Source organism: Ovis canadensis, chromosome 7 (assembly GCF_042477335.2).
Source record: "Ovis canadensis isolate MfBH-ARS-UI-01 breed Bighorn chromosome 7, ARS-UI_OviCan_v2, whole genome shotgun sequence".
Classification (NCBI taxonomy): domain Eukaryota; kingdom Metazoa; phylum Chordata; class Mammalia; order Artiodactyla; family Bovidae; genus Ovis; species Ovis canadensis.
In genome coordinates, this window is record NC_091251.1 from 42,995,001 (window position 1) to 43,017,851 (window position 22,851).

A 22,851-nucleotide genomic window follows, 5' to 3' on the forward strand; every position below is an offset into this window, starting at 1 on the left:
AACTGAGGCCACAGCTTAAGTCTCCATCCTGTTTGACATCCTCATGAGTGACAACAGTCATCATCTACATGGAAAATAGCTTTTTCCCCACAGACCTTGCAGGCACCACAAGTCTGCAGTAAAAGGAAATGCCTATTTCAAAGTAGAATGATTAGGAGTTCCTGGGTAGGGTTCTGACCATACCGTGTAATAATAGCTTTAGAGAAACTCAGAGATACTGTGAGAAAACCCCACATGTGTTTTCATGAGATGGATGGGAAGCATTTTAATAAAAAATAATGCTGGCAATGCAGCATGTCAGGCTTTAATAGAATATCATGAATAGTCAAAGCAAATGAATGGATACAATGAGTTTAACAGGGGATGTTCCAGGAGTGAAAGCAACACGCACACCAAGGAATTATGGGTAAGGAGAAAATGAGAGTGTGCTAATGATTGGATGCAAACAAGCAATGAGTAATTCCAGAGCTCACAGTTAAACAAACTGCTTGTGGCACTAATACGTGTGCCCAATTACCAATTCAGAAAGAAAATAAAAAGCAGTTTCAGTAGAGTCAGGGTGGGAAATCTCCAATTAGCACCAATTAGTGAAGTTGCTTCCTAGAATGGAATTCTGGGGACATTAAAAGACAAAATTCTCCCAGAATGCCTGATGGAAGCATTTCTTTACCAGGTGGTGAAACTCCTAAAGTATAATTTGATGAGGATTTGTGCCTCAGGGATGGGAACACAGACACGAGTTGGAACTTGCCTGCTCGATTTGACTGGTCAATCATGGGCTGTACTATTCTTCTTCTGGCATTAATAAACCTGAAATAGAATAGAGACGACCAGTCAGCAAATGCAATTTGTGTGCTCCATGAACACCTTCGCACGCTGTGGAGAATACAGTACAGTTGAACATCTACCAAAAATTATCTTTTTAATTTGAAGGCAATTTTTCGTCTCCATGTTCAAAAATAGCTGACTGGATCATCTCCCCTGTCATCTCATAACCAAGCCGAGGCTGACTTGCTAAAAACAAGTTACTCAGGAAGAGAAAAAAGTTTTCCCTGCGAAAACTTGTATTAATTTGCAACTGTGCTTCTGCCTCTTGAACAAGTCAGAATCTTAAGTTCACAGGCTGGAAGATTTTCCCCCTTTCCCTAAACTCCATCATAGGGAGATCCCGCTTCCCCTTGCAGCTGGTCATAAATGGAGACCAGGCTCTGGCACTCGGCTTTCACAAGGTATTGTTAGGTCAGCAAAGCCATCAATTAGGCTGTCTGAAGTTTTATCACCAACACAGCAGTAATAAGTGCTGGCCAGAAAGACTTCTGCTCTTCGGCAACTCCTGCAGTTTAAGCCTGTAAAGTTAGGGGTCATTTAGAGGTCAGTGCCAGCTGGGGGCGGCCTTTCCAGTCTAAGCTGGGACACCCAGGGCAGGGATAAAGGTAACTGCCAACCATAAACCCAGCCACCTTTCAACCCACTAGAAAGACAGAGCCTCAGGTACACATGGTTGATATTAGAGTCTAAGAAACATTTTCAAATCAGGTGGTGGCTGAATCACAGGAATGTAAAGGAGAAGCAGTTATTTCGTCTAGAAGCCTGGATCTAATTTTGTTGGAAATCCAAAAATAAGTGCCTACTTCATGTTACTTTAATGTTTAATAATGCCCATCAAATATTCATGTACAAACAGAGTAAGATGATAAGAAATCTCCTTTATTTCTCCAAATTTAATAAAAACAAACCAATTTTCTACCATTTGTGAGTTACCCCTGTCCCCGTGCATTTAATGACATGCATTCCCCACACACTTGAGCTGATGCACAAGATTCACTGGCTGTGCATTTTCAGGGGGGACACGGAGGGAGGGGGTTGCCTAGCCTATAGCTAGCTGTTCCTTCAAAATAGAACCATGGATGATCTTTCCCAGTATTGCAACCCCATGGACTACAGCACACCAAGCTCCCCTGTCCTTCACTATCTCCTGGAGTTTGCTCATTCCCAGTATTCCCAGTTTCAAATCTTAAGTGCAGGGGGACTTCATGATTAATGAGTTCGCATGGGGTCGCAGTCAGGAACTGAAAGCTCCTTCTTTGAAATTAGCCAGGAAAATTCTAGTGTGTGCTGGCAGCTCTGTGCTCCTATGGTGTTGAAGTCCCTTTTGCAGAGGACAGCAGCCCACACCCTTTTAGGCCTCCTGTGAGCACTCTGGTGGGAATACAATTACATTGAAGAAAAATAGCCGGGAGAAAACCAAAGGAGTCTTTTGCATAAGGCGTTTGTTTGGCAAACAATGCACTTCTTTATTACTTAAGTACTTGTAGCTCAGGTTGTCAAAAATGTCACACCCCCTCAGGTTTGGGCAAGTAAGTGACAGGTTATATGAGGTGAAAACAAAAAGAAGAGAGTGGAAAAGGTATATATTCCCTCCAGGCGCTTTTAAGTGTTGCTGAGGAATAGCTGATCAGATAGATCACAAAGCCTTTTAGAAGCACCCCTCAAATCTTAGTGGTCTACTCTTTCCCTCGCTGTTCTTACTGGGACCTTTCAAGGACAACTGACCTGAGAGTCGCACCAGAAAACTCCTTTCATCAGCTCAGATTATGACCCATTGAGATGCTCAGAAGAGTGGGAGAAACCTTTCCTCTTCTCCTTGAAGTTTCTAATGGAGGACACACTATGGCAGGGTTTTCACCTCTTAGGTACTAGTAATCCCGGTTTTGTTTTTCCTATAGAGCAACTCTTTAGGTAAAACGAATTGCTATTTTTTCCCTTTTTAATTTCACCCTTTTACTCTTTTATTATTTACATCTGGAGGTTGTTCCCTTCTTTATGTCTTTCTCAACAGTTCCCCCAAACACTCCCTTCCTCACAGAGTTGCAAGGCATCATGGTCCTTAGTTCTCAGCAGGAGAGCTCCACACTGTCTTCAAACAAATAATTACAGGGAAGGTTAGAGGTTCACTCAAAGGTCATTTCTTTGGATACTCGTCAGAATGTTTACATTAGTAAAAACGGGGTCCTCTCAAAAGGTTGTTCAACGGGGGATCCACAACAATGCAGAACATTAAAAAAGCATTCTGTGTGCTCACAGGTCTTTATAGAAGTGCTGAACTTGGAAATGCCACTCCAGTATTACATTTTCAACTAGTTACCATGGCATGGACTGGACATTCACTAGCAGTTATGATGATGGCCTTTCTTTGCCCAGTTCTCCTAAACAAATAGGCAGAGAGGCCTCTGAAGGTTTTCACTAGATCTTCTTACAACAGGTCAGAGAGATTTTGCTTTTTTCGCTAGGGTTTCTCTGAACTGTTGTTCTCAAACAATGTTTGTGAACCATAGTGCTATATCTTGCCAGATTCCTGATTCTACCACATTCTTTCAAATCACACAGAATTTGTAAAACATATGGGTCCCAATTTTTCGGAACTCTCTTAACATACAACTCTTGCCAACCGCCAGCTCCCTTGATCCTAGGCTATCTTATGAACACCATAGATGTCATTATCAAAATTAACAGTTAATAAGCTGACTGTAAGAACACTTCAACACTCAAAAATTAAATTACTCCCACTGCACAGATGATCCATAGGCCACTCTTAGAAAACACACCCAATGTACATAAAATGAAGCCATTTAATTATAGACTTACAAAAATCAAACTAAAAGTATTTTTTTTTATTTCTTTATGTGAAATTTCCAAATGTGGTCTTTCCCCCAAATTAGATGACATGAAAGTTTTTTCCACCTTCTCTGATATGTATTTTAAGATGAAGTTATTCAGTGCTCAAGCAATAAGCAGAATATCAAGTTTTGATCTACTTAAAATTTGAAGTCTAAATTGAAAATTGCCTGATCTTCCATCTTTCAAGGTCCAAGCTCCATTCATATGGAAAAATGCAACTCACTGGTTCAAAGACAAAAGACATCTTAAAAGGCTCAAAAAGGTTTCTTGGATATTAAATGGGTCTTACAAAATAACATTTTGATGAGTTAAGTGTAAATGAATCAGACACATATGGATTAAGTTATCCTTGAATTTCACACGGGTTTAAAAACTAAGGGGAAAAGAGGGTGTTGGCAAAAACATTTTGGACTTTGCCAAACCCAAAACATTTGAAAAATTGCTGAAGACATCCAACTAACCAAAATGCAGCAAGCTGCACCCAACTTTAATGAAAACCCCCACAAGTTATTTCCAATCCAAAGACTGTTAGGTTTTTCATCTGTATCTGATATTAAAAAATGCTCTAAATTGTAATGTCATCCCAGAATGATTTTGAAGTTGAGGACACATACTTTTCTATTGGTATAAACTATTTAACCCAAAATCACAAAGTCTTCTTAGATATTAAATAGCTCTTAAAAACATTCTGAGGTTTGTACACCTTGCATGTAAAATGTGCCACCTCTGATAAACGCCATAAATTAAATGTGCTAGTGAGCCTAACCCTTATCCAGATTCCACTTAAAAAAATTCATTAGCCTCACTGTGACTTTGTAAGGGCTAGAGATAATTCCATTAGTGACTCCCTAGGGAATGAGTACCCTAAAATACACTACTTCCATTGATTTGTGTTGAACACAAAGTTAGTACACAGGCTCATGCAAAAGCTTTGGAGAGGATCTACTAAGACTATCTACTTTCTCACTAAATTTTATCAAAATAGAAAATGCATTAGTATGTGTGATCCTTAAAAATTATATACTTAGACGGTTAGCTTAAAAATAAACTTGATTACAGAAATAAATTCAATGATGTTCCAAGAATCATGAGGCCTTTTTGAGTCAACTTAGAGTGAATATATATCTGTGTATGTATATGTGTGCACGTGTGTTTAGGCTAGGCCATGTCTGACTCTTTGTGACCCCATGGACTGTAGCCCACCAGGCTCCTCCATCCATGGGATTTCCAAGACAAGAATGCTGGAGCTGGCTGACATTTCCTTCTTCAGGGGATCTTCCCAACCCAGGGATCAAACAATCAAACCTGTGTCTTCTGCCCTGGCAGATGGATTCTTTTATATATAAAAAGAATAAATCCAAGAGAGGAAAATATCACTGAATCTCATCTTGTCTTTTTGGAGAGAGGTCTCCTGGAGACCTCTCCCACATCCCCACCTTAACCCCCACAAAAAAAAGCCGAACTTTCCTGTCAAAGCAATCTGACCATGGTGATTTTCTTTTTAAAGTGTCTTCACTCCCAAGCATATTTCAGATTGATAGAAGTAGACTTGGGTATCTTTCCAGATTGTTGGTTGATTCCTTTTCCTTTCTTTTTCTCCATCTTTTTTAAATAGCTGATAAATCCCTCCTTCTGGTTCACTAACTTCATTCCCCACCTGGTAACCCATTCCTTTTGGCAGCATTCCTTTTGTTAGAAAGTGTAGGCCTCCATGGAGTCAGCTGGAAAGATGCCAGCCCTGAACCCTCTGAGGAGGCATCAAGAATCCCTGGATGTGAAGATTTCGCATGGATTGGTCTGGTCAGAAAAGTAGAGGTAGAAATGCTGAAGTGAGATCAGATCAATTTGGAAGAGGTATTGTCCAAATACCTTGGTGATTGGGGACCTTTTAAAAAATGAAAAACCTGTTTCTTCACTTTTCTCTGCCCCAAAACTCATCAGAGAAGGTGCTTATTCACAAAGCTTGCTACTGGTTGGGATTTACAACAGTGAAGTCTCAATCAGGACAAGTCCATTATTAAGTTTCTTCGACTTTTCTGAGTTCAAGAAGAAAGCATGTCTATCTCTGTGCTGTGGTTATGGCTAAGAGGAGGGTCTTCTCAGTGAGATATACTGAAAAGGTTAAATCAGTGAATTAAGCAGATTTAATACCTTTGAATGTGTACTCAACACACAAATGACTGAGTCATGTCTCAAACCTGCATTTTTCACGGGTGGCCAGATAGTGGGTCTTTTCTCCCACACAATTATGAGCAATGTAAGGTAAACGAACGAGATTCATGGGTTATCTAGGGACACAGTTAGGGTTCATAAGCAATTTCCCAGAGCTACAGCTTGATTTTTAATTCGATAGAGCTGAGACTGGTCTACTGGAGATGCAGGTTTGATCCCTGGGTTGGGAAGATCCCCTGGAGAAAGAAATGGCAACCCACTCTGGTATTCTTGCCTTTGAAAGCCCATGGACAGAGGAGCCTGGTGGGCTATAGTCCACGGGGTTGCAAAGAGTCAGACACCACTTAGTGACAGACTACACACACAGATTAGTCTACAGCTCTCAAAACACCATGAACTAACACTTCTAAGTCTACAATATGAAAACACGATATTAATCTGGACTCACACACCTTTTGTAGCTTTACGAATATGCCTTGAGTAGTGGAGTGTTTATGCTGACATGAAAAGCCCTGAGCAAAATGATCAAGTAGGTGATGCTTATCTTTCCACAGCTTTCTACTGTGGTTTCCCAAAATCATTTCATCTTAATTCTTCCTTCAAGATAGGAGAGCTCACATAGGTTCTTTACTAAAATACCCTACTTTAGGTAAACCCTTCTCAGATATTGTTCCATATTCCAGACTTCTCTGTAGAGCAAAGTGATGAAGAGCATAGGAACATATTTTCTGCCCTTTCCTTGCTGTGTCACCTTGGGCAAGTCTATATAAACGTCCAAGATTCAGTTTGATTCCTATCTATAAGCTGGGGTGATAGTTGAGCCCAGATCATTTTGAGGATTAAGGAGGGTATTGCTTGTAACATCTTTGTGCCACAGTACCTGGCACATAGTAAAGGCTTGTTAAATGTTAACTTATACTCAAAATGTATCTATACAATGCCCCCTCCTAAAGAGCTCTGTTCTCTTACAGGTAATAATTAACACTCGGTGGGTTATCATAAAACAAAGCCAAGCTGATTGATAAGAGGATAATAATGTGCTGTACCCCTGAAGGTAGCGTGTGTTCATGTCATGTAGGGTCTTCCCAGAGATTACAGCTAATCCAAGTATGTAATGTCATGGTGGGGATTTTAGACACTGGAGTGGGTGTCTGCTGGGGGGCAGGGTAGTGGGGTGAACTATTTTGGGATCACTCTCTTAACAGTTCTTTGGATCCTTGCAACTCGGTGCTCCATGGACCAACCATATCAACATCAACTCAAGCTCATTAGAGCTACAGAGATAAGTGGTCCCTACCCTGGCACTTCCCAGGTGGTGCTCGTGGTAAAGAACCCATCTGCCAGTCTCTGGGTTGGGAAGATCCCCTGCAGGAGGGCACGGCAACCCACTCCAATATTCCTGCCTGCAGAATCCCTCGGGCAGAGGAGCCTGGTGGCCTACAATCCATAGGGTTGCAAAGAGTCGGACACGACTGAAGTGACTTCACATGCACACACCTTGGCACTAATGAATCTGAATCAATATTCTAAAATATTTCCAGGTGACACAAGCACATTTAAATTTGAGAATTCCTGCTCTAGGTCACATACCAAATACACGATCTAGTACTCTCACTAAGAACAGAAACTTGCAAAGATCAAGTTTTAATCAAGAACCGGAGCTGTGAATATGCACACACTATTCTCTTTAGGTATCTCACATCTAAACAGTCCTTTAATCACTTGTTTTGGGCAACAAACAATTTAGAGTAATTTAATACATTTCATTCTGTCAGTGCCTCCGACAGGAAAATTTGGACTGATACAAGTGTTTTTGTGGAAACTGTTCTCTCTCAGGAATGGATAGCAGGGAAATGGTAGATTTCTGTTTTTATTTCATGTAGCTCTGCACTGTTTAAGTTTTTAATATTAAGCTTGACTGTTTTTTATAACTTAAAAAATCTTTAGAATGACCTGGAGAATTTGGCATCCTATTCGACTCAGGCTTACATGGCCAATAGTAGAGACTTTTTAATAAAAGTATTTGAGAAATTCCTTGAAGATAGGGAATTATCTTTTATTTTCTTTATAATACTGAGGAACAATAAACACTATTCCATAAGGATAATCACACTCAATAACAAAACATCCCAGCAGGTTATGATTTTGAAGCACTGTTACTCTCTCAGAACACCATCAGATTATTCATATGTAGCTATTTATCATGCACTATAAAAGTGATCTTTCAAAGCTACTTGAAAGCAAAGGAGGAGGAAATACGCAAACTTCCTTAGCTATTCATATCTAGAATCTATCCTCTTAAAGATAAAATACTAAGTCAATAGACATAAGTTGTAGTGTATTACCTCATTCTGTACATGATTTATTGCAGATGGAAATCAACTAGAAATTGAATTACTTTGAAAGTTTTACTACTGACATTAAAATTCCAGATCTGTATACCTATACTCCTAATAGTGCTTCTGAAAACAATTCTTTGCAGACATGGAAGATACATCTATAACTTTATTCAGTTCTATTAGCATAAAAAAACAGGAGTAATCATCTTCAAAATTTCCAATTATGAAGTCCCTGTTCATCTATCTGAACCTTATTGCCTGACTGGGCTTCGAAAAAATCAACCAGTCACTTGACAATCAGTTACACACATTTTAGCTGGTTCTCATCATGTTCCTAGCCACTTACTAATTCATGCTAACAGGAGGAGATCCTTACAAATCTAGCATTTCTTTAGCTTTCAAGACCCCCTTTGATTGGAGTATTAATTCTCTATCCTACTTCTCAGTGGAAGCCACCTGAGCATTAACTTGCCAAAAAATATACCAAGCTGTTTAGCAATTATGTATCAGCTATGTTTGAGGAGATCAAGGTGCACTCACATGCCCTATGCTATGGATATCTCTCTGATTAGCTTGTCATCTGCTCGGAAGAAGATGTAGGCGCAATCTCCCATACAGTCTAGCAGGCCAGCTGTTAGCTGCCTGTCAAGCCCTCAAGTGGACAAGTAGTCCAGGAGCAAAAATGTCACTCCTTTGATCTGGCAAGGAGCAGCTGCTGATTTATAGAGTAGGACTTTGTTCTTCCGTTCTATTTTACTTTCTTTCCTAAGGCAGAACCACAAAATCCAGGAGAAAAAAAAAGTGCCGTTCCCAGCAACATCAACAAGCTCTGACAACTGCAACAGGGTTTTTCTTGGCCCGAACAAAGCTCTCAGGCATCTCCTTTGACGCTCACCTTTCCCCCCCTCCCCCCTCCCCACCATTTTTTGCAATGCGGTAGTTATTGTTTAATTCAGCTTCTGTAAATGGAATGGACTGTGGCCAGCAAGCCTGGGGCATAAACACACCTGTATGAAAGGAGCCTTATTGTAGCAACCATCCACAAGCAAGCTCGCATGAACCACGTTCCTGAGTTCAGAAAGAATGCTCCATTTTTCCTGACAGCAAATTTTACCCTAAGTGGGTTTCTACTTTTGTTGCCACCAACCTGTGATGACCACATGTGAACTGTTTCCTCTTCAATGGCATTACATTCTTTAAATACAAGAGAAAAAGGGATTCGCTTTTTTAAATCTGTGAGCAAACAGATCCATCAAAAATGTTTATTCACTGTCTACAATATCAATCATTAAGCCTTGAATTAAACAACATCCAGAAAGGCTTTTGCAAATGCAGTATCAAAGATGCCATAATGTTGATTTCGTTACCACTGATTTATACTGACACAGGCTTCCCTGAGTAATATATAAGGAAAAAAAAATCAACAACAAAATCTCCATAAGCCATATGCATCGCCTTGCTAAGAATTAAACTGGTTTCAAATGCACGATCCTGTTCTTAGTGGATACATCTGTCATGTCAGAGATGCCCTGTCAACCAAGTGGGACAGGAAACAATGTGGCCTTGAGATAAGCTGTGAGAAGTCAGTAATCATATGCAAGTATGTATGTGTACATGTGTGTATACACATACACATATCAGGCAATAAACTGCAGAGATTAACACCTGGCTAAGTTTTCTGTGTGGCTGCTGGAAGGAAGGGTAAAAAGGGTTACCAACTCTAGGATATGTACACATATACCCACATAGGTCATAGACAGAAATTTGTGGGTGGTAGGAATGCTGAAAACGAAGGAGAAAAGAATGGCTGTTTAAACATCTTTTTTTTGCCATCAAGCCATGTTCTAGTGTTTGCTCTCTTCTCCGCTTTCTCACTTTCACCAGGATGAACAGACTTTTTTCAAAACCTCGTTCCTTGCTCTACCCTATGTTCCCCTTTGGTCAATCAACAGTTACTCAGGACAAACCTCTTCAGTGTTTAGAGGATTATCCTAGTAGAGTTTTCTCTGGGACTGCGTACAGGTCCCAGAGTTGGGGGCTGGTGGGAAGATAGAGGATAGGAAGGGCAGCAAGGTATAAAGAAGCAGGGATTCCGTATGGCCTATTTTCATCCTTTTTCAATTCTAAAAAATTTAGAATGAATAATTTTTAAGGTCCACAGTAACCTATACATGCATCACACACTGATAACTTCTATGCACTATATCTAACAAAAGACAAGTTTAATGACAAAGTATCACAAGGTCATATATAATAAGAACTTATATATAATATGAGAATATATCGTTATATGACTCTATGTCCACCTATATATTTAAAATTTTGAAAATGCAACTTATGCCTTTAAAGAATTTTACTGTTCACAACTACAGTAACAAATCAAAGAGCCCAATTTGAGAATACATCTTAATCCTAAATAAACATGGTCCACACTCAGTAAATAAGTGTGATGGGGTCAAAAGAGAAGTCAGAAGTCAAGTTAATCATCACCTTCTTGGAGGAGGGAAGTTGGACCAGATTAAAATAGTATAGATTATTGAGAAAGAAGGAAATATGGAAATGGTGTGTGTGAAGACATTGAAGTAGACTAAGGCCCAATGTGTGCAAGGGAGGGTGCAGGCACTGAATTCTGACAGGCTCCTGGTTTTGTGGTTTAACACAACCACAGTTAATATACAAGCTAGGGGAGGCACCTTTATTTTTTCATCAAGACTGCTTGGAGAAGTATCAACAATGTCAGATATCCGATGAGCGTGAAAGAGGAGAATGAAAAAGCTGGCTTAAAATGCAGCATTTAAAAACTAAGATCATGTCATCCAGTCCCATCATCATGGCAAATAGATGGGGGAAAAGTGGAAATAGTGACTTGGGCTCCAAAAATCACTGTGGATGGTGACTACAGCCATGAAATTAAAAGACACTTGCTCCTTGGAAGAAAAGCTAGACAGCATATTAAAAAACAGAGACATCACTGTCTCACCAAAGGTCTGACACAGTCAAACCTTCCCTGACATAGTCAAAGCTATTGTTTTTCCAGTAGTCATGTGTGAATATGGGAGTTGGACCATATAAAGAAGGCTGAACACCAAAGAATTGATGGTTTCAAATTGCAGTGCTGGAGAAGACTCTTGAGAGTCCCTTGGATAGCAAGGAGATCAAACCAGTCAATCCTAAAGGAAATCCACACTGAATATTCATTGGAAGGACTGATCTTGAAGCTCCAATACTTTGGCCACCTGATGCAAATAGCTGACTCATTGGAAAAGATCCTGATACCAGGAAAGATTGGGGGCAGGAGGAGAAGGGGGTGACAGAGGATGAGATAATTGGATGGCATCACTGAGTCGACGGACGAGTCTGAGCAAACTGCAGGAGATAGTGAAAGACAGGGAACCCTGGCATGCTGCAGTTCATGGGGTCACAAAGAGGTGGACACAACTGAGCGACTGAACAAGTCTGACATGTAATATTGTATAAACTTAAGGTAGTGTTGATTTGACACATTCATATTACAAAATGATTATCTGACACCTCCATCACATCACATAATTACCACTTCTTTTTCACTGCAAGAACATTTAAGATCTATTCTCTTAGCAACTTTCAAATACATAAGGCTGTTAATTATCATCACCTGGCTGTGCACTGGACTTCTAGAACTTTCTCATCTTGAAGCTAGAAGTTTGCATCCTTTGACCAATATTTCCCTATTTCCCCCACCCAGGTGGAAGTTCTTGAGTAACAAATTGAACCTCTGAAATTCCTAAAGAGTAGAATGATAGACAAAATACAGTGCTTGAGGAAGATCTATTCTAAGGGCTACATATGAGCTGATGAGAAGCAAGAAGCTCAATGGTAGAAAGCTGTTATATTCCAAGCAGAAGAGGGAAATGTATACTCAGACTAAGTCGGTAGAAATACAAAAGAAGTGGGACCTGTGGCTTGGAGAACTGCTGATGAATTGTGTTTAGATGGCAAAGAAGAGATACAAATAGAAGTGCTATTGTAAGAGGATAAACTTGAGAATCTATGTCTGGAATGCTATAGTATTCATTTGATAAAAATTGGAAATTTCAGAGGAATTCCTACTTGTTATGGTAAGGGGGCACAAACTCTATTTTCTAAAAGTTACCTTTGAGTTGACAGTGGGACTTTCAGGCTGAGAAACTAGGCAGGCCACTCAAGATAAAGGACAAAAAGAGAGTGAACGGTTGGAAAGAAGCGACTTTAACTTCAAAACCCTCTCGTCTCTTCAAAACTCCAAAACTAGATGAATATTTCAGACTGTGGCAACAAGTATAATAAAGTACCTGCAGGCGTACTAAGTCACTTCAGTCGTGTCTGACTCCTTGTGACTCTATGAATCATAGCCCTCCAGGCTCCTCTATCCATGGGATTCTCCAGGCAAGCATACTGGACTGGGTTGTCACACCGTCCTCCAGGGGATCTTCCCAGTGCAGGGATGGAACCCCAGTCTCTTATGTCTCCTGCATTGACAGGCGGGTTCTTTACTGCTAGCACTACCTGGGAAGCCCAATCAACTGCCTGTCTAGTTCCAAAAAATTACTTCTTCTTCCTACATCCTCCAGACTTTATGAAGTCCATTATCTAACAATGTCTGGTCAATTGTTAATTAATTGTCAGTAAAAGCCTTTATTCCTATTAGGTCCAGCTTGCTGGTTTTTCTTTTAATTCTGAGATAATCTGTGTAATTGGAAGCTGATGGTAATATGTCCCTGGCACACTGTGTACACTTCATACTTGGTGGAATTCACAAAAAAGTTTTAAAAATCTGAAATAGGAAAAATATACAGAAGATGGTGTTTTTAAGCAAGAGTGGTAAGACAATCAAGGGTGGGTTTTCTCCAGGTGGTGACAACAATTTAGAAGAGAATTGATAGTACAAAGTGTTACACTGAAAAGGGACTCCATTAAGTGTGATGGCTTCCAAATTGTGTCCTCCTTTCAAACCATATTTTTCTTTTTAAATGGGCTTTTAAAGTGAAAAATATAGCACTTCACCCAAAACGGTGTGGAAACAAATGGTTCTCAAGTCTCTATTCTTCAACTCAGGCCAAACCACACCAACACCAACAATCTAAAGCCACTTGGTGTTTGGCAGGAAGGGGCTTGCATGAGAATGTCCCCATGGGCCTTTCATTTGTCTGTAGGGCTCCTTTTTCTAAAGCAGCAGGGGAGACCTCAGAGACCAGCATGGCATGCCAGGAGTGTTTGTACGGGCCAGCCTCTTATCCTTCTTCCAACTCTCCTGCTGGTTTAAAAGAAAGAATGTGGCAGAAGACACATTTGGAAGGTGGCAACATTCTTAGGGCCCTTTATCAATACTACTGCTTTCTTTAAATTGTAGCTTGGTCTCTTGTTTGAGAGGCTGAGATTTTAGCACTTTTAAAGGGAACCATAAGTGAGAAATCTCCTAGGTGTTAAGCTTTAGAGTGGCTCCAGCCCAAAATCCAAAAAAAAAAAAGAGATTAAAACACAGAAAGTCAAGTAATATTAAAGAAAGATCTAACAAAGTATTATAAATATGTATATAGGGTACAGTTTTCCTGTTTAAAACATGTTATTTAACCAGTTTCTACTGGCATCTAGTCCAGGTGCCAAAGGGGGGGAAAAATCAAAGATTTGGAAAATTTCAAAGTCACTTTAAATAAACTATATTTCTAATAGCTATACATCTAACAATAATTTTTAAAAATATATTATGAAAACATATCCCATGATGTCAAGAGGCAAAAAAAAAAATCTTTTCATAAATACATGACTTAATAATGTCCTCACATTTATGATGACCAGACATCAAAGACCAAATTCCAGATAAAATTTCTTGACTGCCTTTCCTTATAACAAATTAAACATCTTTTTACTTTGATTTGCAGCTGGGTAGCATTCTGTATCTTCTTCAGAGATGTTATATACAGTCTTCCCAACGTGACGGTATTACTACCCACAAAATTTTTAGCATCATCCCGTAATCATAAAAGACATAAAATATATCTTTATAAATCACAAGAGACTTAGCAAACCAGCAGTTATGCCACATCTGCTTTAGTCCTTAAATATTTTAGCTTTAGAGGGTTAGTTAGTGGATTTCTTTCCCTCGAATTGCAGAGAAATAAAGACATCAACCTTTGATTCCTGTATTCCACACTCAGCTACAGTCACCAACAGACAAAGAAGCAAACACTGTGTATTGCAATTTGAAAGGAATTTTTTGCATATTCACATCTCACACTTATCAGAATTCGCTAAAGTGGCCTAACTATTAGAAATAGAAATGATAGCATTTGAATTTTCTACATTTTCATAGTAAAGATAAAGTAACATAAAATAATTTAATTTAGAAATTGGTTTAACTGCTATACAGTTATGTACATATAAACAAAAAGACAATTAATAAGTATAAAGTTAATAGGCCAACTACCTAGGAACATACTATTTCTTCTGTCTTTGGGGCCTTTCTCTCATGGCTGTCTGGTAAACACACCCTTCAATATTCTTATCAGAGAATATCTTTTTGAGGTAACTTCCCAGATTCCATAGTTTGAGTCAGAAGCACTTCTTCAGTCAGTTGCACCTAGTTCAGAGATCCATCTCAGCATCTATTCAGCATCTTTAGCATCTACTAAAATCATAATGTATATATCTAGCTTCTCACCGGGTAGTCTCAGAGGCCAGGGCCACATCTTAATTCTACGTTACTGAAAGCATGTCCAACATACAGTACATCTTCAGTAAAATGTATGGTGAAGTGCTAACCAAATGACAATGAAAATAGGGTTCCTGTGTCTTAGAAATAATGTCAAATTGAGAATGGAAGAGCCCAGAGGAATTTTCTGTCCTCATTTTGCAAGTGGCTGAATAGCTGAAGCCCGGATGAAATGACAGCATATTAAAAAGCAGAGACATTATTTTGTCCACAAAGGTCCGTCTGGTCAAGGCTATGGTTTTTCCAGTGGTCATGTATGGATGTGAAAGTTGGACGCTAAAGAAAGCTGAGTGCTGAAGAATTGATGCTTTTGAACTGTGGTGTTGGAGAAGATTCTTGAGAGTCCCTTGGACTGCAAGGAGATCCAACTAGTCCACCCTAAAGGAGATCAGTTCTGGGTGTTCATTGGTAGGAATGATGCTGAAGCTGAAACTCCAATACTTTGGCCACCTGATACGAAGAGCTGACTCATTTGAAAAGACCCTGATGCTGGGAAAGATTGAGGGCAGGAGAAGGGGACAACAGAGGATGAGATGGTTGGATGGCATCCAACTCAATGGACATGGGTTTGGGTGGACTCCGGGAGTTGGTGATGGACAGGGAAGCCTGGCGTGCTGCGGTTCATGGGGTCGCAAAGAGTTGGACACGAATGAGCAACTGAACTGAACTGAACTGATGAAATGATTTTTCCCAGAATGGGGCAGAGCTAAGGTGGGAAATAACTCTGGTGTCCTGTCTCTGGGGAGTGATCTTTGCACTCAGAAACAACTAAAGATACAGACTAGAGGCATTAGTTTAAAGATGTGACTCCATCTGGCTTTACGGATGCCAGGCAAATCTTGTGTACAGTGGTGAAGGAAGAGAAGGACTTGACTTGGCAGAAAGTGGGCATCAGACTTTTCTAAGCTGGGTAACACTGAATGATAAGTCCAGTTGCTAGAGAGGGGAGAATAAGCTGGGAATAATGGGAACTGAGCTCAATGGAATATTATGGTGTGCGTGTGTTTTGGGATAGACGAATAATAAGTAGAAACTGAAGAAAGAGGAAGGAAAGAAGAATAGAAAACTTTCTTAAATTTTTTTTTCCTTCCCCAGATTGTACTCTGAAGGACACTGGTGTCAATGTTTCGATGTTTCTCCAAAACAAAGATGGTAAGTCAAAGCGTGGTAGGGAGCAGCACTAAACGAAACAAAGAAAGTCAAAGTGTTAGTTGCTCAGTGGTGTCCAGCTCTTGCAACCCCATGGACTGTAGCCTATCGGGCTCCTCTGTCCATGGGCTTTCCCAGGGAAGAATACTGGAGTGAGTTGCCGTTCCCTTCTCCAAGGATCTTCCCAACCCAGGGATCGAATCTGCGTCTCCCACATTGTAGACAGATTATTTACCACCTGAGCCACCAGGAAAGCCCAAACATATATTATGAATCTCTAAGAAGGCATGATAGTACAAATCAAACTTGGCTTCAGTTATTAAGATTTTGAGGGGCACTACGCTATGGTTTTTCCAGTAGTCACGTATGGATGTGAGAGTTGGACTCTAAAGAAAGCTGAGCGCCGAAGAATTGATGCTTTTGAACTGCGGTGTTGGAGAAGACTCTTGAGAGTCCCTTGGACTGCAAGGAGATCCAACCAGTCCATTCTGAAGGAGATCAGCCCTGGATGTTCTTTGGAAGGACTGATGCTAAACCAATCAATCCAGTACTTTGGCCACCTCATGTGAAGAGTTGACACATTGGAAAAGACTCTGATGCTGGGAGGGATTGGGGGCAGGAGGAGAAGGGGACGACAGAGGATGAGATGGCTGGATGGCATTACCAACTTGATGGATGTGAGTGTGAGTGAACTCTGGGAGTTGGTGATGGACAGGGAGGCCTGGCGTGCTGCAGTTCATGGGGTCGCAAAGAGCCGGACATGACTGAGCAACTGAACTGAACTGAGGGCTCCAAGGATTTGAAAAAATTAAGGAGTATTTTTTTAACCAAAATTGTGTTTTTAAATCATTTATGAATTTGAAAATAGGATTTCCATGTTCCCACTTCCCCAAGTCAGACTCAAAGATAGAGAACCATTTGTAGGGCTCTTGTTTTATATCTTGTGCTTGATTAGTCCCTCAGTCATGTCCAACTCTTTGTGACTCCATGGACTCCAGCTCCATGGATGGGCTCTTTTGTCCTTGGAATTTTCCAGCAAGAATACTGGAGTGGATTGCCATTTTCTACTCCAAGGGATCTTCCCAACCCAGGGATCAAACCCACGTCTTTTGAGTCTCCTGCATTGGCTGGTGGATTCTTTACCACTGTGCTTTCTGGGAAGCCTGTTTTCTATCTTACCTGTTCACAACACCCCCTCCCAAGATTATTATAAAACCTGACTACTCCATTGCCCTTGGACCCCTAAAAATATTCAGGCTGAGAATGTTCTTTGAATTTCTCTATCTCAAAGATAGTTTGATCATTAGGAGATGATGCTAGGCTAGGATGTTTGCTCTAATTTTCCCCTTTTCCTACTTTTCTCGTATTTTCTTGCTCAATGAAATATTATAAAAAGCAACAACTATTACTGGGTATTTTGCTATGTGTACCTAAAATTTCTGCTTCAAAAATGATTCAGAAACTGAAGACTAATCTTAAAACTAGGAGGTTTTTTTTTTTTTTTTTGGCAACACCCTCTGCATCTTTCATTAATGAGAACTAAAACTTGGGCTGTGGCCATCTAACTTTAGCATGTCGACTACATGTGTTAGAGACTTCTGCATACGGAGGGTGGAAGATGGGGAGGAGAGAGACAGAGTCAGAGACAAGGCGGTGGGGGGAGCAGGACGTTAAGGAAAGACAGAAATGAGAAGGGAGGAGAGACAGGAAAAGAGGAAGTGCTGCTTTGGGTAAAGCACCTCAATGCACATGCAATGCTCCATCCTCCTTTCCCCTCCCACCCCCGCCCCGCCCCCACCAATTCTACTTTTTTGTTTACAGAGTGTACAAGTACAAAATCAGCTTTTACTTAGAACTGTGTTAAACACCACCTGCCTGCCCTCTGAACCTCGCTGTCTCAGGAAGAGGTCAGCCCGGTGAAGGGCTCCACTTCTATAAGCAATCCTGTCATTCAGGCTAAGAGCAGTGATTCACTCACAGGAGGCAAAAATGACTCAATTGTTGGGCTTATTGACTCCAGGGAGCACAGCTACTCTATCATTACCATGGAGTGCAAACACCCTGAGCTCTGTGTTGGTCCACTTAAAATTACTATTTGCTGTGAAGGATTGGCAAAGCAATTCTTAAAATGATGGGGGTGAAAGTCAGGCGAGCGCCATTACGGGCTTTTCCTTCCGTTTAAGCAGAAGTAAGCAGCATAGGACTCGTTCTGAGACTGACCCACTTATTTAACCTTTTGTTCACTTTGCTGTATTAACATATATTAACTGACTATATAAGCCCTGGGGGGGATTACCTCATGACCAAATTACGGTCCCATTTTCATGGGTAACCTCTCCTTGGGTGGAAATTAAACCCCAACATAAATACATTGTCAGTCCATACCGAATTGAGGACAGATGCCCACAAACAAATGCCGAACGCCCGTCCGGCAAAGACCACAGCAACCACGGAGAGGTTTGGTAAATTAGACACTAGAGGAACTATTTGAAAAACCAAATAAATTTAATTAAATAAGTTACAAAGTTATTTTCCCATCTCTTATCTACTCCCCTTGGTTAATATCCATGACATACTGATGTTGCATAATTGCTCTTATGGAATGCTGCAGCTCTGAGCCATAATGAGCTGCCTTTGCACAAAGGCAGCAAAAGTGGTTTCCCTACAGAGTTATCTTCTCAATTATTTATACTTGCAACACTTTCACATAATGGCAGTTTTAAAATCAAACAAACAAAGCAAACCGTACAAGAAAGGAAGGAGACTAGAAGGTGCAGGGACCTTTTCTTTCCTTTTTGAACACCAGAAAGGAGAGACAGGCCACAACGACTCAGCTGAATTTGGTTTCTTGAAAAGTCTCGGGGGCCCTGCAACCAGATGACATCAAAGCATTTGAGATTGCCACCTAGGTGAGGGATTAGAAACACTCTGCATACCTGCCTTGCTTTTAATCTGTCATATCCAAATATATAAAGGAATGCAAACTTAATTTTTGCCTTTTACAAGTTGGCCTTGAAAATTCCTAATGAGAAAACCTGACCCCCTACTCTCCATTCCTGGAAAAAAAAAAGGTGCTAAACTGTCAAAATGATGTCAATGTAAACAGAAAATGGCTGTGTGTGTCATAGCGGTCCCCCAGGCAGCAGAGGGGATGGCCAGTTTTTATGGTGCTTATTTCCATTGTCCATACCTGCCTTTGGTTAATCAGTCAAAAACTTACACACAAAAAAGCTACTTTATAGTTCTACTATATACAGATATACAAAATAAGATAAAGGATGTATTTAAACATTATGGAAAAACTATTATAATATTTAATTTTGTAAAATCTTTGATATGAAGTGTTACCACTGCTATAAAGTTTCAATTTACTTTGTTCTTAGCACTTAGCTTAGTCAACCATTCAGAGTAGGTACTCAATAGGCATTAGCCTGGCTATATTTCCAAGTTAATCTATAGATGTGCTTGAAGAGCTTGTATTTTAAGAAATTAAAAGTCAACTTTTGACCAGACATCCATTTTGGATTTGCACAAAAATTTACATTTTAAGATTCTCCATTAAACAGGCAAAGATTCCAGCCTTTAGGAGGTAGTTACTACCTTCATTTGAAGAGATATTCCTCATCATATAATGGCCAGTCATACATCTGTGATTGAAGATATTTCCCATCAGCACCAGTGAGATACAACTTTTATATCAGCTATCAGCTAGATCCAAAGAACAAACTCTTAAAGAAACTATTTCCTTAAACTCCCACAGAGAAAGATTATAAAGACACCATAAAAATAACAATTTTAAAAACCTCAAAATTTGTTTCTTGCAATTTGCTTATATGCATACACTGAATTTACAAACACACACACACAAACATACACACACACACACATATTTGCTTTTCATTAATGTACCTTACATACCTTGTGACTTTAAATCTCTTCTTTTTACACAGTTTTAAAAAATTAAGGTATTTTCCCCCTCAAACACACAGGTACTACTCTGGAAGGTTAGAAAGAAAGAAAAAAAAAATACACCCTGCTGAAAGGAAATTAGCCCATTATCCATAACCCACTGGAGGACAGGCTGTGGGTTAGGTTGTCAGAGGGAAGCAGTTGGGGCTAAATGGGGATCCACCATCTTGTTTTGCTCCACCCCCAGGAGTCTAATGAACCAAATATCACATTGTAGCCACTTGCTGCTTCTTACAACTCCTCTTAGCCAGGGAAAGCTAAGGAGGAACTATATTTTCTGGCTACCTTTCATTCTGCCACCCTTACCTTCAGTGTCAAACTGTTTACTGGTGTGGTGGAAGCTGAAAGATTGTAGGCCCAATTCTACTCCTCAATATAAAACTACAGTCTATTATTTGGGCTTCTAGTAGCACTAGACACCTTAAACACTGAAAAAATTATCTTTCTAGGTGAGTGCATGTGTGCTTATGGACTGGATTTGTCCATAAGCAAAGGGTAATATATGGAGAATGCAGGTAATGGTGAGAAAACTCTTGAGCCAGAAGATTAGAAACAGGATCCTAGTATAGACAAATATAAATCTGAGTAAACTTTGATGTAAGGCTTCCGTGGTGGCACAGACAGTAAAGAATCTGCCTGCAATGCAGAAGACCCGGGTTCAATCCCTGAGTCAGGAAGATCCCCTGGAGAAGGGAATAGCCTCCCACTTCAGTATTCTCGCCTGGACAATGCCATGGACAGAGAAGCCTGGTAGGCTAGAGTCCACGGGGTCACAAAATGTCAAACATGACTGAGCAACTAACACTTTCTAACTTTGATGTACTGCAAGTATGTCCGATGTTATGCATAACATAAATTGGGAAAGGTATACATCAAGGCTGTATATTGTCACCCTGCTTATTTAACTTATATGCAGAGTACATCATGTGAAATGCCAGGCTGGATGAAGCACAAGCTGGAATCAAGTTTGCAGGGAGAAATATCAACCTTAGATATGCAGATGACACCACCCTTATGACAGAAAGTGAAGAGGAACCAAAGAGCCTCTTGATGAAAGTGAAAGAGAAGAGTGAAAAAGTTGGCTTAAAGCTCAACATTCAGAAAACGAAGATCATGGCATCCGGTCCCGTCACTTCATGGCAAATAGATGGGGAAAAAAATGGAAACAGTGAGAGACTTCATTTTCTTGGGCTCCAAAATCACTGCAGATGGTGACTGCAGTCATGAAATTAAGACGCTTGCTCCTTGGAAGAAAAGTTATGACTAACCTAGACAGCGTATTAAAAAGCAGAAATATTACTTTGCCAAGAAAATTCTGTCCAGTCAAAGCTATGGTTTTTCCAGCAGTCATGTATGGATGTGAGAGTTATAAAGAAAGCTGAGCCCCAAAGAACTGATACTTTTGAACTGTGGTGATGGAGAAGACTCTTGAGAGCCCCTTGGACTGCAAGGAGATCCAACCAGTCCATCCTAAAGGAGATCAGTCCTGGGTGTTCGTTGGAAGGACTGTTGCTGAACTGATGCCCCAATACTTTGGCCACCTAATGCAAAGAACTGACTCATTGGAAAAGACCCTGATGTTAGGAAAGACTGAAGGCAGGAGGAAAAGGGGACAACAGAGAATGAGATGGTTGGATGGCATCACTGACTCAATGGACATGAGTTTGAGCAAGCTCAGGGAGTTGGTGAGGAAAGGGAAGCCTGGCATGCTGAAGTCCATGGGGTCGCAAAGAGTTGGACATGACTGAATGACTGAACTGACTGATGCAGAACACATTTTTCAAAGACACTGATGCAATAACTAATATTTGATTAATCATTACATGAAAGATTAGTTAAATGTTGTGGCCCAGTTTTGGGGTTTTCAAATAGGGATAAGTTCTGAAGTCTCAGATTCTATGAATGGACTCTAGTTCATCTGAAAAGCACACCTTCTGGCAGTTAAAAGCAATTTAAAGGTCAGTAGATTGTGGGTGGAAGTGAATTGGCTTGGAGAGCAAAACCAACAGCACTGGGGCGAGAGGGTATGACTTTCATCCCTGTAAAAGCTCCCACTGATGGGAACAGAAGCTGCTATCAGTGGCTTGAGGGCAGTAATATTATAAGGCCCTCAATTCCCAAACGTGATAGATTCATAAGAAATTTTAACCTCGATTTTTTCCAGCTTTCCTCAACCACAGTAACAGACTCTCTCTTAGTACAGCAGCCAATTAACCAAGCATTTAAAAAAAACCCACAAATCTATATCAATAGCTTTGCACACAAAAAGAAAGATGTGTGAAGTAAACACTTAATCATTGTTGTAAATGATCTGATCCAGGATGTCTAAGAGCCAAGGAAGTTGAAACAGACTACGGTTGAAAAGACTAATTAAAAAAAAAAATCAGAAGAAATAGCATATTTCTCTCTTTTCCTGTAAGCATCTGATACATTTGCTTTTACACTGTAGTTTGTAGTAACAGGCCTTGAGCTTACCTTTGACTAGTGGCAGATCTGATAAGAGCCTTTGTGCTCAGTGGTGTCTGACTCTTTGCAACCCTATGGACTGTAGCCTGCTAGGCTTCTCTGTCCATGGGATTTTCCAGGCAAGAATTCTGGAGTGGCTTGGCATTCTCTTCTTCCAGGGGATCTTCCCTACCTAGGGATCGAACCCATCTCCTGTGTCTCCTGCACTGGCAGGCATATTCTTTACCACTGAGCCACTTGGGAAGCTCTGATCTGATAAGGGATTGGCACAAATATGCTAAACCTGGTTTTACAAATTGTTTTGCAACTTCTCTTCCCAGATAAACATAACCCGAGTACAACTTCTGAGAG

The 22,851-nt window shown here is 40.3% G+C and overlaps 1 protein-coding gene across 14 annotated transcripts in view; it reads right to left on the bottom strand.

Moving 5' to 3' along the window:
• Window positions 1–22,851, bottom strand: part of MEIS2 (Meis homeobox 2) — a 225,994-nt gene that overhangs the window by 4,839 nt on the left and 198,304 nt on the right. For all 14 annotated transcript variants that reach the window (XM_069596007.1, XM_069596000.1, XM_069595999.1 and 11 more), the window contains exon 10: window positions 752–810. In XM_069596007.1, coding sequence (XP_069452108.1) covers window positions 752–810 — 59 coding nt within the window. The remainder of the gene's footprint in view (window positions 1–751; window positions 811–22,851) is intronic.